A 13,557-nucleotide genomic window follows, 5' to 3' on the forward strand; every position below is an offset into this window, starting at 1 on the left:
CCATCTTTCTATCCTTCCTCCCAACATTGGATCAAAAGGTCTTTTCATGTGCCTGAAGAGTATGTGTTATGTACACTTGTTTAAGCAGATCCATTTGTTCAACCAAAATTTCCCCTTACTTCCCTACTATCTCAGATATTTTCTACAATAAGATTGCCTCTGTATCTAATATAAAGTAACTAATGATGTGATAATTTTTATAGATTACCTGTAATCTTAATTTGTTGACTTTTTATTAGCATTGTGCAGTGAATAAAGTGCTGGGTTTGGAAGCAAGAACATCTGGGTTTAAATCCTGTCATAATACTTACTATGTTACCTTGGGCATATCTCTTAATTCCTTGAGCTTCAGTTTCTCCACCTGGTAAATGGAGATTATAATACCTGGAATACCTTTCTCACAGAGTCAATAGCAGCAGGCTCAAATGAGGCAATTTATATAAAGTGCTTTGCTAGCCCTAAAGCATTATATGGTAAGTTATTAATATTATTATCAAACTCATAAAATACATTAATTGCAGTTTAATTCACCAACTACTTATTAAGCATTTACCACATAGAAGAAATAGGATTTATGAGCTAGAAAGTATCCTCTAACGTCCAATATCTTCATTTTAATGTTGAGGAAACTGATTCCTAGGCATGGTACCTGATCTGTTCTGGCTCACATAGTGGCAGATCTAGAACTAGAATCCAAATCTCCACAAGTCCAGTCTAGGATTCTTTCTGTATTCATAATTAAGAAAAGTTCTCCGAGTTTATATTTCATGCTTCAGAAAGAGTTCTCTTTCTCATTTCCTTGTTGATATAGATCCTTGTTCCCCTATAATTTAGAAGATGAGCTTTCACTATTGTCTTGGCTTAGCTCATCATTTTCTGGCCTATTTCTGCATGAATCTGTTTAATTGACCCTAAGATGAAAGAAACAGATGATAGGTCACTGGAAATGTCCTCCAAACTGGCTTTAAACAATGTAGTAGTGTTCTCCTCCCCAAGTTCCAGAGAGAAAATGCCAGTCCTCCCAGAACACAGGCTGAGATCATGTTAATGCTCCTGCAGAATCAGCCTCAATGGTTCCTAGAGCAGGAGTGTTTATCACTCATATCTCTAAGGATGCCATCCATTTGGTGATGGATAACTGAAATGGAGGAAGCAAAATTAGCATATTTCTAGAACCCTTTTAACGAGTGAAGACAGGTTATCTCTGAATAGGAACACAGTTGCTACACTTGTTCTAAACCAGAGAAGGAAGTGTATGACATCTAGAAATCCTGCCATTCCTTCTCTTGGCCAAAGACATAAATTTGGTTAGTTTGTTCTGGAAAGAATTCTGATGCTTCCAATCCCAGCAAGCCAGTCTCTCAGAGCAGTGCTAGAAGATCCCTTCATCTCTTAATGGAAACCAAAAGTGACACAGATGGAGCAATTGCAAAATGAAAACATCTGGAAGTCCTGAACTTCTTGTATGTCTTAGGAACAAACTGAATGAGAGGACACACCACAGCCCAATCCCTACTTGGTTGATTTCATGCAAGAACATTTGTTTTGGAAAAATCCATTCCTTAGAATGACCTTCCTTCCTCTAGAGGCCCCTTTCTCAATAACTTTTATCCCACTTGTCTATTCAGACCCCATCCACATTTAAAATTATCATTTTTAGCAGTAGTTTAAGACATCTGAGCCAATTTGCTGCATCTGGAAAGCAATTAAATAGCTTTAAAATAGAGTGGTGGGTCGCCTGAAAATAGCAGTTGTTTACTTGTTCCAGAGGAAGGGGTGGGTGAGAGTGGGGAGAAGTTTAGTTCTGCTTCCTAGCGAGAAGAGGCCTCACATTTGGGTGAGAGAAAGTGGGAAATAGGCTGATGACGGATGAGACACTGGAATGCAATGTTGAGATTGCTGACTCATAGTGTAGAACACCCATCGAGTAGCCTACAGGATAATTTGAGGGTAGGCCACAGATGATTTATTTTATTCTGTATTTAAATTGTTTTCTAGAAATACACTTTGTGTGTGTCAGGTGTTAGGTTTCACGGATTAACCTTATTAGCTACCAATTTCACTGATCGCTTGAGCCTCCAGCATTTTAAGAGGAATAAGTACAGAACAATATTCTCTCAATATGGTTTATAAATTATTGTACCTTCATAATACTCTGTTCTTGTGGAGGTAACTCAAAGTTCTTGGGGCTTTGCTATCAGAGAATAAACTTAGTTAGATTCTGCCATATTGGAAAAACTCCAAGGTCCATTTTGCAATACTTGCAGTGGCATCTTACTATAAGAACTGAATCATCTCAATATTCATATCATTGCTATAAATAAAATGAGAAGACAAAATGAGGTTATAGCTAAGTGGAAGGGATAGCTTTTAAGTTTCTTGGAGAAGTACATAAATGAGTTACTTTTTGTCCTGTGTCAAAAAGCAACAAAGAGACATCATTTCATGAGATAGTTGGTAATTTTATGTTTTAGTATTTGGGGAAAAAAAAAAAAAAACTCCACCATAAAGATAATGGAAACTTAAGGGATACTTATGGGATTACAGAGAAAAAATTCCATCAACTTAGTAAAACCTTCAAAATTATATCAGCATATAATTTATTACCACTTACTTGGATACAAAAGGTGGATGGGTAAAGGAACAATAAAAAATGTGTTGGAAAACATTAGGTTTAAGAAACTTAGGAGGCTGTCAGTTTATGCCTCCTAACTTCATATCTCAAATATTTTATTTAAAAGACACTTAAGAAATGCCACACTTGGCAGACACTAAATATTGTCATCAAAAGTAAGTTTAGTTTCACATATACTACTACACAGGAAACCATTCTTTACTTGTGTGGAGCCCATTTCCAGATCAGTTTTGTACATCGAGGTATTAGAGCAACATTAAAATCAATGCCAAATTGGACAGAAAATAAAAGGGGAAAAGATATATGTAATTGAGCAAATGCCAATCGTCAGATTTAAAACAAGCATTTAATACTGAAAAATGAGAAGTAGATAAAAGAACAGATATCATCATAGTCACTGTTTCCTAAGGAAGCTTAACTCATAAATTAGTTACCATGTTGAAAAGACAAAAGACCCCACCTGCCAGAAAACACTTAATAGGCTTGCTGGGCAGAATTTTGTGGCATCCAAGGAAGATGCTGGTTAGAATATAAAGCCATTTAACAATTTTTTTCAACGGGGGTCAGTGACATTATGGGTAGTATTGTCTCAAAAGAATGAAAAGCAGGAAGGAAAAACAAATTTATTGAAACCTTCACAAGAGGACCAAAGAGGTCATAATTTCCTGCAAGCATTTAAGGGTGAAACTAGAAGAGGGTCATAGATGAAAAAATTTTGAAACGAGACCAAGATGTCTATAGCAAACTGTCTTTTTATGGAATACACATCTGGTCTCTAACATCTAGGTCCAAGCTGTACTTGAAGCTCAAGGAATTAGTGTAGACACCCAGGAAGACAAAAATGGCAAGAGCAGATGGACTAAAATGAGAAGGTGTTCATGTTGGAGGAGAGTCTTGAGGGTGTTGAGGAATCTGTTCTTAAGGTATTTTTTTAATTGACCTTATTTTTATGAGTGGAAAAGGCAAGAAAATATCAACAATTCTTGACCTATAATAGCTGCATTTATAAATCATAATGCATATATATTGAGGTTGGTAGAGACAAGCTTTCATTAATAATATTTTTCTGTAAGACCAAATCTTGGAAGACTGAAAGACAGAGGGGTGAAGAGCAGTGGGGGAAGGAAGAGGGGGGGGAGAGGGAGAGGAAGGGGAAGAGAGAGGGGGGGAGAGAGAAATAAAAATGGAGAGAGATCAATAAAAAAAAAAAGGAGGAGAAAGAAAACATTTTTTAAAGAAGTTGTTATATGCCAGCCCGCTAAGTGCTGGAGATACAAATACAAGTCAGTCATTGCACAGTTCAAGGACTTGATGTGCAAATGGAAGAGGACAGTACATAAAAGGGAGATGAAAGAAATAGGGGAAGTAAGGGTTGGGTTAAGGGTTGGGTTGTTGGCCAAGTAGTAGGGAGAGTAGTTAGGAGCTGAACCAGGTTGTGGGTACTTCTTCAAATGAAAAATAGAAGATCCCATAAGCTTTTTTGGCACAAACAACAAAACATTTGATTGAGTAGAGCAAAACAATTCCTTAAAGAGTTACCTAACCCCAAGAGTTGTTCCATGTATACAAAGTCATTGGATTCCTTGAAAGACATAAATGGTTATGAAAATATGGGAAATTGTTGTGATAAGGGAACTACTTGCCAGTGGCTGCTGGAGGTCTGACTCAGATCTGTAGAATGGATCTCTTCATGTGTGAGAGGTCGATGATGATGATGATGATGATGATGATGATGATGATGATGATGATGATGATGATACAAGGAGACTGAGAAGCAGTTGCATTCTCTGACCTTTGCACTGAGAGGCCCATTGCATTGTCTGACCTCCCTCCTCTTCTCTCTGCCTCCAATTTATTTCATTCCCAGTCCACAAGGAACACCTGTGCCAGTAAAGGCTGCTTTGCAATTCCTTCAGATATTAGAATTCACAGCTGTGGGGACTCGGAGAATTGATCTGCCTTCATCTAGACATGATCCTTAACAGACAATAATTTTGTAAAATAGACATAAATATGGGTTCTTACTTGAAGCATTGGAGACAGTACCCACAGTGGGGGATCACATCTCCATTAAAGTAAGTTAAGGGAGGAACTGTCTATCTGTACAACTCTCATTTGTGGCTCCAAGAAGCTACAACCTGCACAGCCATATCCTGATGAAACCATCTTGGCAGACAGGCTGAACCAGGTTGAGAGTAACTACCTGTCAGGGAGTTAGGGGGATGTCTATACTAAGCAAGGAAAGACTTATTCCAGCAGAATGGGCAGATGAGAATACTTTATTCCAGTGGCCATAAAGGCGGCTGAAGCAGGTGCTTGGAAGTTGGTCAGGTCTTGGGTTTGCCAAGGTTATCCATTGCATCCTGTGCCATCGCCAGTGGTCTCGACTTTTCTCTTGCTCCTGGACTTTGGTGATTCTGGAAAAGAGTGAAATATTGACTTTGTGCAGCTTCACCTTACTTAAATCCAGTCCTCTCAGGATATCATGTGATCCTCTTCAAAAACAAAGGATGAATAGCAACAACAAGAAGTTTTATTTATTGACCTTCAGGTTCTTTATATCGATTGACCTTCAGATTGTTTATCCCATATATTTGCCAAAGGTATTAGATGCTGTCATGGAGGATTTCCAACTAAACTCAAATAGAAAAATTCCTTTTAGATGGTAGCATCCCTTAGATACTTCTGTTTGCAGATGGCATTGTGCTGATTGCATCCATTCTTAGAACAATTCCTAAATGAGATCTATAATCACTTCAGAGTTTGACACAACAATCCACATAGGAAAAACCATATGGAAGGCAAATGTCTGTTGCGCAGACGGTAGAGATGGTTCATCAGGATATACACACAGACACACATATGTGTGTATATGTACCCACACATACATCAGTATATATGTACACACTGGAAAATGTATATTGAAAAATTATATACATGCATTATATCTTGCCAGGTGCTACAAGTAGATAATTTGAGTGCAATAATTAAATAGGACAATATAAGTTGGATGCTTTTAGGGAAATTGCATGGTGCTTCTTTTTTTACAAACACTCAAAAACACCTTTTTATTCCATAAAATATAATTTTATTTTACTTTAATATGCCATCATATAGGGCAGATTTCATAAGACTTTTTGAAATTGTAGTCACTGATTAGTGGCATGCAATTATGGTTCAGATTTTCTACTTATCAATCACTAGTCAAACTCCATACCCCTCATACGTGGGCAGAACTGGGTTAGACTAAGATTTGTATGTTTTTGTTTTCCCCTTCTTTCTAGCATATGAAGAAGATGTGCTGGATTCTTTTGGTTGTTAAAAGCAGGACTTGTGTTCTGCCAGTTTAGTGCTATTTCTTTGTGTTATGATTGTGAAGATGAGAGCTACAGGGGGCACGAACACGAGGGGACTTTTGGAGAGTGAGAGAAGTCCCCAGCTAGATCTGCAGCAGCTGGGGAGTAAGAAGACTCCGTCTCATCGTGAACAGAGGGTGGTCTCCAAGACTCATTGTATAGAAGGCATATTTCAGTTTGTGCTCTCTAACCCTGAAATGCCAGTCTTGTTTCCAATTCACATAATACTTAGAAAATACTCCTAAAAGGGAGTATATAAGAGGAGCATGTGAGAGGTGTTAGCTGAAAGCAAGACTCTGAAAAATAAGGTGGGAATATAGTGTAGGGGGAAAAGAGCTATGTAGAACACTTGAGTTGCGATTAACTCCACTTCTGTATTTTCCCTGGAATACAAAACAGTCCCTTGTAGAAGTAGTTCATATTTTAAAAATTCTAGATAGGCTTTAGTCCTCTTACATAAGTGTCTGGAAATTACTTATGTTCATAAGAAATGAAGCCATTAGTGCATTTCTACAGCAGTGACCATGGGCAGGAAGATTAGGGTAAACACAAACCAAGGAATGGAGTTTTCCCAAAGCTTCAGTGGATAACACTGGGAGGGGCTGATTTTCAAGCTATAAAAATTCTTAAGAGGAGCTGCAAAGGATGGAGATAGAAAAAAATGAGTCCCTTCCTGCCCCCTGAAGCCAAAATTTCTGTATTTTCTGAGGCCTCTGTGCCCTGCTCTACGTGATGTCCAGAATGTGGGGCAGTTCTTCAGCAGCTGCGGGATCATGGCACTTCTGTGATTCATCTTGCATTGTATCAGGTTCTGTGCTCTGCGTGAGACTGCGAGCTCCCTGAGGGCAGGGAGGATCTTTTGCCTATCTTTGTCTCCTTGGCACTTGCAGGACATCCCCAGGCATCCTGATCTAAATCTGGCCCTTGGACCCCTGTGGCTCCGGAGGGGGTGGGGAGGCTGCTGACCTTGCCCTGCATGACCTGGGATAACCTTCCTGATGCCAGAGCCCTCATCTACAACAAAAGACAAGCAGCACAATTCCTAGTATTTAACACTGTGCCGGATCAGCTCAGTTTTGTCTGACTCTGTATGACCCTATGGAGTTTTTTCTTGAGGCTTTCCTGCCAAAGATACTAGAGTGGTTGCCCATTTCCTTCTCTAGCGTGTCCCCATTTTACAGGTAAGCAACCGAAGCACATATGATTTAGATGACTTGTCCAAGGTCACACAGCTAGTAAATATCTAATGCTGGATTTTAATTCAGATTTTCCTGATTTTAAACCTGGTGCTTTATTCATTGCACCACCTAGCTGCAAGCCTGGTATAGAGTAGGCACTTAATCAATGTTTATTGACTGGCACCTCACCAAAAGCCTTTTTAGCCAGTAGGTAGGCAAACTCTGGGTTACCAAGGAAGGATCTCCTAATAAAACACAGAAAAGTTCAGAACCCAACAGCAGATGAATTGGCCATGTAGGTTATTCTTATTGACGCCAAATGCTCCTCGATAAGTGTCTTGGCATTGTTTATTCTGTGTTTCCAGTTGTCACTATAAATTCTTCCAGTAAGATTTTTAAAGGGTCTCCCTCCATCTTAAGAGAGCTGATCTCCCTCTCATTTGTTGTATTGGATGTTAAACATTTACCCACTTTCTCTTCATAATCTTTGATGAGATGCTGCTTCTTATTGGTGGAGTTGACCTACACCCCCTAATTGTGCTCTTGTAGGCCATGCAGAATTGATTGTGTTCTTTCTTCATCAGAGAACTCAGCCCCTCACTCAGTTATTGCCTTCCTTCTGGAAGACCTTGTTATCATAGAACGCATCTGGCTTTACCTTGCAGTTGATCTTGGGTTTCTCCATAGTGGATTGGCCAACGATGGGGCTAGAGGTAGTGGCAGCAGAAGCTGCACTGTTCCAAGGAAAGGGGAGCAGAAATCAGTTTCAAAGTTCCATCACCTTTTGATATTGCTCCATGGCTGTTAGCCCTGGAGTAGGTATTTTCCAAAAAAAAAAAAATTAAAGAAGTAGTTCACACAAAGGCCAATGAAAAGCGTGATGGACAGGCTTGGACTGTAGTACAGCATACAGGGGAAAAAAAGATACGAAAAGAAATAGCATAAAGGACCAGAGAGATGTGTGAATAGGAAAAATGAGCAAATGTGGACTGATCACGTAGTGAATATAAAGAATCACTGACAGGAACCCCATGAGCTTGACTGGTATACATACAGGATGATGAGATCTGAAGGAAGGAATAGCGAGTGGAGAAGTTCTCTTGTAGAGAAAGTGAGATTTTTGAGAGGCTGTAAGCAGATGTCTTATAATGTGGTAAGACATTGATGGGTTGCCATTTGCACCCAGAAAGGAATACCCACATCAGTAAGATCCTAGATTCGTTGAGAAGCGTCAGAGTTTGATGATCATAGCACTGTTGATAGAACCGGTTTGCATCCATGAGGGCTGAGGAGTCAGCTACTTCCATGTATTGTCATTGTTATTGTCTCTAAATGACTGTCTTATAACAGACCCCATAACTTTCCTTTCTGTAGTTGTTGATTTTTTTGTTTCTCTGACGGTCCTTCCTTATATTCAATAAAAACGTCTCTTTTTCATTCATCTCTGTATCCCCCTTGTAAAACCTTCTTGTATACCATTTTGAGATGTGGAGTGATCTCCTTTCCAAGTATTGTATGACTTCCCTTACCTAATAGAAACCAGAAAATCTCTGCATAGCAGGGCATGTTAGTATTACTTAATACTTAAGAACATAGACCAGAGTCCTTTATTTGAGTGATGCTGGTGGGGAGGGTGCCATAAAGAGGGATCCTGTAGAGGTGCTAGCTACATATATAATAGAATTATTATGTGACTCAACATCCTGGAGCTTAATAACTTTGACTTGTAGGAAGAAAGGGAGATATAGTTATAGCCTTTGAAATGATCACCTCACAGCTTCTTTGCCTAGCAGGATAAACTTATATTAACAGGTTTGGCATTTGTACATAATTAAAGAATAATCATTTCCAAACTAGTTTCTGACTTTGATTTGCCAACTTTGCAGCTTTTAGAAATGTGGCCCAAGCACGGAAACTAACCGATGTGGACAGCGAACTAGCCGCGATGCTCTTCACTAACAAGCAGGAGGGGAGCAAGGTCCATCAGGTCACCAGCCAAGAGGCAGATGCCACACGGAAGCGGAAGCTTGAGAGGATGATGGTGGTACGGCAGCAGGAGTCTAAAACCAATCTCAGCCTCGGGAAGAAAAACCTGATGGTGAGAGACCCGCTTTTAGTCTCCAAGCCATCTGTGGCTGCATTTGTGGCTCATGATATTGCTTGATCTCATTTAGTCTGTGCCGTTCCTTGGTGGCAGAGGTCAACAGTTTAACTTGGTGTCCCTGATGTCGTAATTTCCAGCTGTGGAAACAAATTTTCCTGTTGGCGTAGGTTGCACGACTGTCTGAGATGGGTTCTCTCCATATACAGGCAGAAGAGTAGACCTGGGAGGGACTTTAAAGGAGATGATTCCACCTGCCTGGCATTGATTCAGGAGGGTGAATGTCAGAAAGATTTTACAAATCCTGAAGAACTCTGCAGCTTCTTTTGTTGTAGCTGCCAATTTTTTTGGTCAGGATGGTCTTTCCTTACATTCAAACTTCTCTTCCTTTACTTGTAGCCTATTTTTTCTGGTTTGTTCATCTCTGAACAGTTATTCAGTTTCTAAAACTCTCTCATATATAATTTTGAGATATGAACAGATCTTATATGACTTCCCTCCCCTATTTTAATCATTCCTACAATTATTGATGTGTAGAGGGGATTTTAAGGTGAAAAAAATTAGTTTCTTTGTCATATTTATGGTGTTTTTTTTAATCCCTTCTGGAGCTTTGGGTAGATGGGGAGGGAGGAGAGAATCAATTTAAAAAACCCACATTTTAAACATTGATCTTCTTTTTAATGTGTATGGCCATGAGCCATGGAATGTTATATTTTCCAAAGAATTAAAATTGTGAGTCATTCTGAGGCCACCCAGTGGGCCAGCATGGACAGCCAACTCACAGAAATGTTCATCCAGGTTGGGGAGAGGGCAAGGCCTGCTAGCTAGCAGCCATTTTCTTTTGGAAAAGGAATATTAGGTGACTTTAAGAGGCACATTGGAAGGAAGTTTGTTCTCACTTTTATCAAGTTTTTAACAAAAAAAATTGCAATGGTCTCCAGCCTAGGATTCTAGGATCCTACATTCAGAGTGTAAGGGAACCCACTGGTTCAAACCCCTCCTTTCACAGATGATGAATCTGAGGCAGACAGCAGTCCGATATGACTTGCCCAGGAAGTGGTGGAGGCGGGCCTTGAATGGAGGTCTTTCTGACTCCAAGTTTGAAGCCCTATCTGGCGTTCCTCAGAGCCTCTCAGCCTATAGAAATAGGGGTAGGAGTGCAGATCAGCACCTTCTCAACAAGTCTTAGAGAGTTATGTAGGACCCTGAGAGGGTAAGAGAGCTTCTCAGGCTCCCCTAGCTCGGAGAACACGCTCCATCTGTCACACCATATTCTGCCTTTTGTAGTTTGGAGCATTTTTGCCTTAGATTACCTTTCTCCCCCCCTCCCCACTTGCTAATAGAGTTGTTCTCTGGGATAATCGTTATGCTTCTGAGAGAATGGGAACAGCACCTTTGGGGAGATGGTATTTAGCACATTGCTGACCTCAGAGAATTTTGCCAGTACATCCTAGTGGTTTCAACTGACTCAATATCTTGAGGAAATCATAGTGGGCTTGACTTGTTACTCTGGAATATTGACCACATAGGAAAAGAGGAAATCTGGGAGACTCGTAAACCACTGCTGGGGTTGGGGATAGCTATGGGTGGCCAGGGGGATTCATTTCCTTAATTCAGTATTTTCCTTTCTAAAGTTCCAGCATAATGTCCAAACTCAGCACTCCCGGGATCTCCAGATTATTGATGCATATCGAGAGCGGACCAAAGTAGAGAGCATCACCAACATGCTCAACCTGGTCATCACCACCCACCATACTATCTACGCCACTTTAGGCACCGCTGAGTTCTTTGAGTTTGTCCTCAAGAACCCCCACAACCTGCAGCATACAGTGTCCATTGAGATTGATAACCCAGAACTCAGGTAACGCTCACTGTGGCCAGATTTTCAGAAATATCCCTCAGTAGTGTCTTAGGGAGAATAGCGTTGCTTTTCTCGGCTGATTCAGTCAGAAGGGGCTATCACTGGTGTGCACCCCCCAAAGCCAGGGATCTTTTGGGCAGGAGTAGAATGCTTTCCCCCAATGTGGACTCACCAGGTAGAATAGGCCCCTCACATGAGGATCCACAGTAATAATGGTATTGACTTCTCTTCTAGTGTCATTCTGGATAGTAGGGAGTGGAGACACTTCAAAGACACTACTAAAGTGTATACGCCACTGGAGGAAGACATGTTCCATCTCCATGAAAACCGCATCCCGCAACTCTACCTGCGCCCCAAGGAGATGGTTCACGTCCCTTTTAAATATCAGACTTTCTGCATAGATCCCACTGTCATGATGCAGGTAGGAAATCTGCCCTATTTTTGGCTCAGATACAATCAGTGTTAAAAGAGAACAGAAAAATCCGTTTGACTAAGTGATTTTGTGGAATTCAGTTTTTTATTCTTCCTTTCATTTTATGTGTTTTTAGAGATAAGCAATAGAAATTCTAGAGATTTGAATTGATGGTTGACTTTGTTTCTTTCTAGGTAGTTTTCTTCTCCCATTTGTATTAAAAACTAATCAAATTGTTTCTGAGAAATTTGTCTTCATGTTAGAAAGACTGGTATCACGGAGAGAGCACAAGTTTGTCATCAAATGACTTGTGACTGAGGCTGGCCATGGCCCCTGTCCCCCTTCTTCTTCTGTCAAGTCAAGGCATTGGACAACTGACCTCAAAGGCCCTTTCAAGGTCAAGATGTTCTGGCAAGATCCCTCTTTTGGATTTTGTTGCAATAATATCTCCCAGGGCCCATCTTTTAGGGTATTAGACACCCCAGAATTTCTTTAACTTATTGGGAAAATAAACTAGATATTTTTACCAAATCTTTGTTTGATTTTCTCTCTAATCCAACAAGTATATTAAGGAGCTGCTCAGCAGCCTTAAATTATTCACTGTTACCTGTGATAGGTGACAGAAGAGGCCAGGATGTCTGCTTTCAATTTTCACAGAATCTATTTATGTATCTCTTCTTGCTTAATAAAGCCTAAATGGAATGAGAATTCCAAGCATTTTGTGCTTTCTCAGTTCCACAGGCTGCTATTCTATCTTAAATGGAACGACCAACATGTTCCTGTCACATGTGTGTATATATGCACACAAATATTTATGGATACACACATGTAGACACACACGTATACATGTATGTATACATAAATATACACAGGTAATTTAAAAATTTTTCAATAAATTTTATTGATTCCTAAGCTTTTTGTTGCTGAATAGGAACCAAAATTCCCGATGGTTATGTGAAATTCCTGGAAGCTGGAAGCTACACAGTTGTTAATTTAAATTTATTAGTTGTCTCTAATATTTTCATTATATCTTGTATTCTCTTACATCTAGCAATATCCTGCTGAATGCAAATCTGACAATGTCCCAGAAGTCATATTGCCTTGGAAGTCCAGTGAAGTACCCACGAAGAGCATTAAGGTAAAAATGATGGGAATAGGGGAGGCTAATTCTGAGTAGTTGTCTTACACCCAACTAATATAAGTCAGGGAAGGAAAGGATTATGTAATTGGATTGGACAGCCAAAATACACATATCCAACCAAAAGCAGAGGTTTTATTTTCAGAGAATATGCAGTGTTCCATTTCTGCCATTATTTTTTTTCACTGTTTTTGTATCTTCTACTGTTCGTGTCAGCACATCAAACACATGACATTCATTTGTGTTGTTTTATAGTGTCTTGGGAAGCTGAAGTCATCACCAGTAGGCTGGACATTGGTGATAAATTTTTTGACCATAACAAACCATAAAAAACACAAAATCGCTTTCAATTGTGTGTGACCCATTTCCTCTTCTATAGGGATGTGATAAAACAGGGGAAAGAGGATACTAAGAATCTGGCAAATTTTCGATCCTCTAAAAACATGACTTTAACTCTGGGTACTATTTAAAAAAAGGATTTGGATTAGTAACCAAATGGACACAGTGCTGGAGGTCGTGAATTATAACTATCTTGACATTCTGGATATAAATCAGATGAAATGAAAGATAATGACTTCTCAGGATGGCTCACAGGTTATCTAAACAAGTCATGGCCTCTTCCGAGCAGGTTTTATCATTTGTCCAAAGGAAAAAGGAAACATTATTTCATGCAGGGCTTGATCATCTTGTGTCATGCTATTCATTATTATTGTCAAAAACTTCCCAATCTGATGACAATGGGAGCTTAGACACCAAAATATGTCGCAGAGAATAAAATGGAAAAATTCTAGCATTTAAAACCTTGAAATTAAATCCACATATATATGAATGCTCAGGGACTTCCATGTAAAGGTAAGCATAGAGTAAAATGATGAA

The 13,557-nt window shown here is 39.6% G+C and overlaps 1 protein-coding gene across 5 annotated transcripts in view; it reads left to right on the forward strand.

Moving 5' to 3' along the window:
- The window catches only part of NPHP4 (nephrocystin 4), a 166,384-nt gene that overhangs the window by 134,157 nt on the left and 18,670 nt on the right, over nt 1–13,557 (forward strand). For all 5 annotated transcript variants that reach the window (XM_074306434.1, XM_074306436.1, XM_074306437.1 and 2 more), the window contains 4 exons: nt 9,056–9,267; nt 10,905–11,131; nt 11,366–11,552; nt 12,595–12,681. In XM_074306434.1, coding sequence (XP_074162535.1) covers nt 9,056–9,267; nt 10,905–11,131; nt 11,366–11,552; nt 12,595–12,681 — 713 coding nt within the window. The remainder of the gene's footprint in view (nt 1–9,055; nt 9,268–10,904; nt 11,132–11,365; nt 11,553–12,594; nt 12,682–13,557) is intronic.

This window comes from Sminthopsis crassicaudata, chromosome 3 (assembly GCF_048593235.1).
Source record: "Sminthopsis crassicaudata isolate SCR6 chromosome 3, ASM4859323v1, whole genome shotgun sequence".
Classification (NCBI taxonomy): domain Eukaryota; kingdom Metazoa; phylum Chordata; class Mammalia; order Dasyuromorphia; family Dasyuridae; genus Sminthopsis; species Sminthopsis crassicaudata.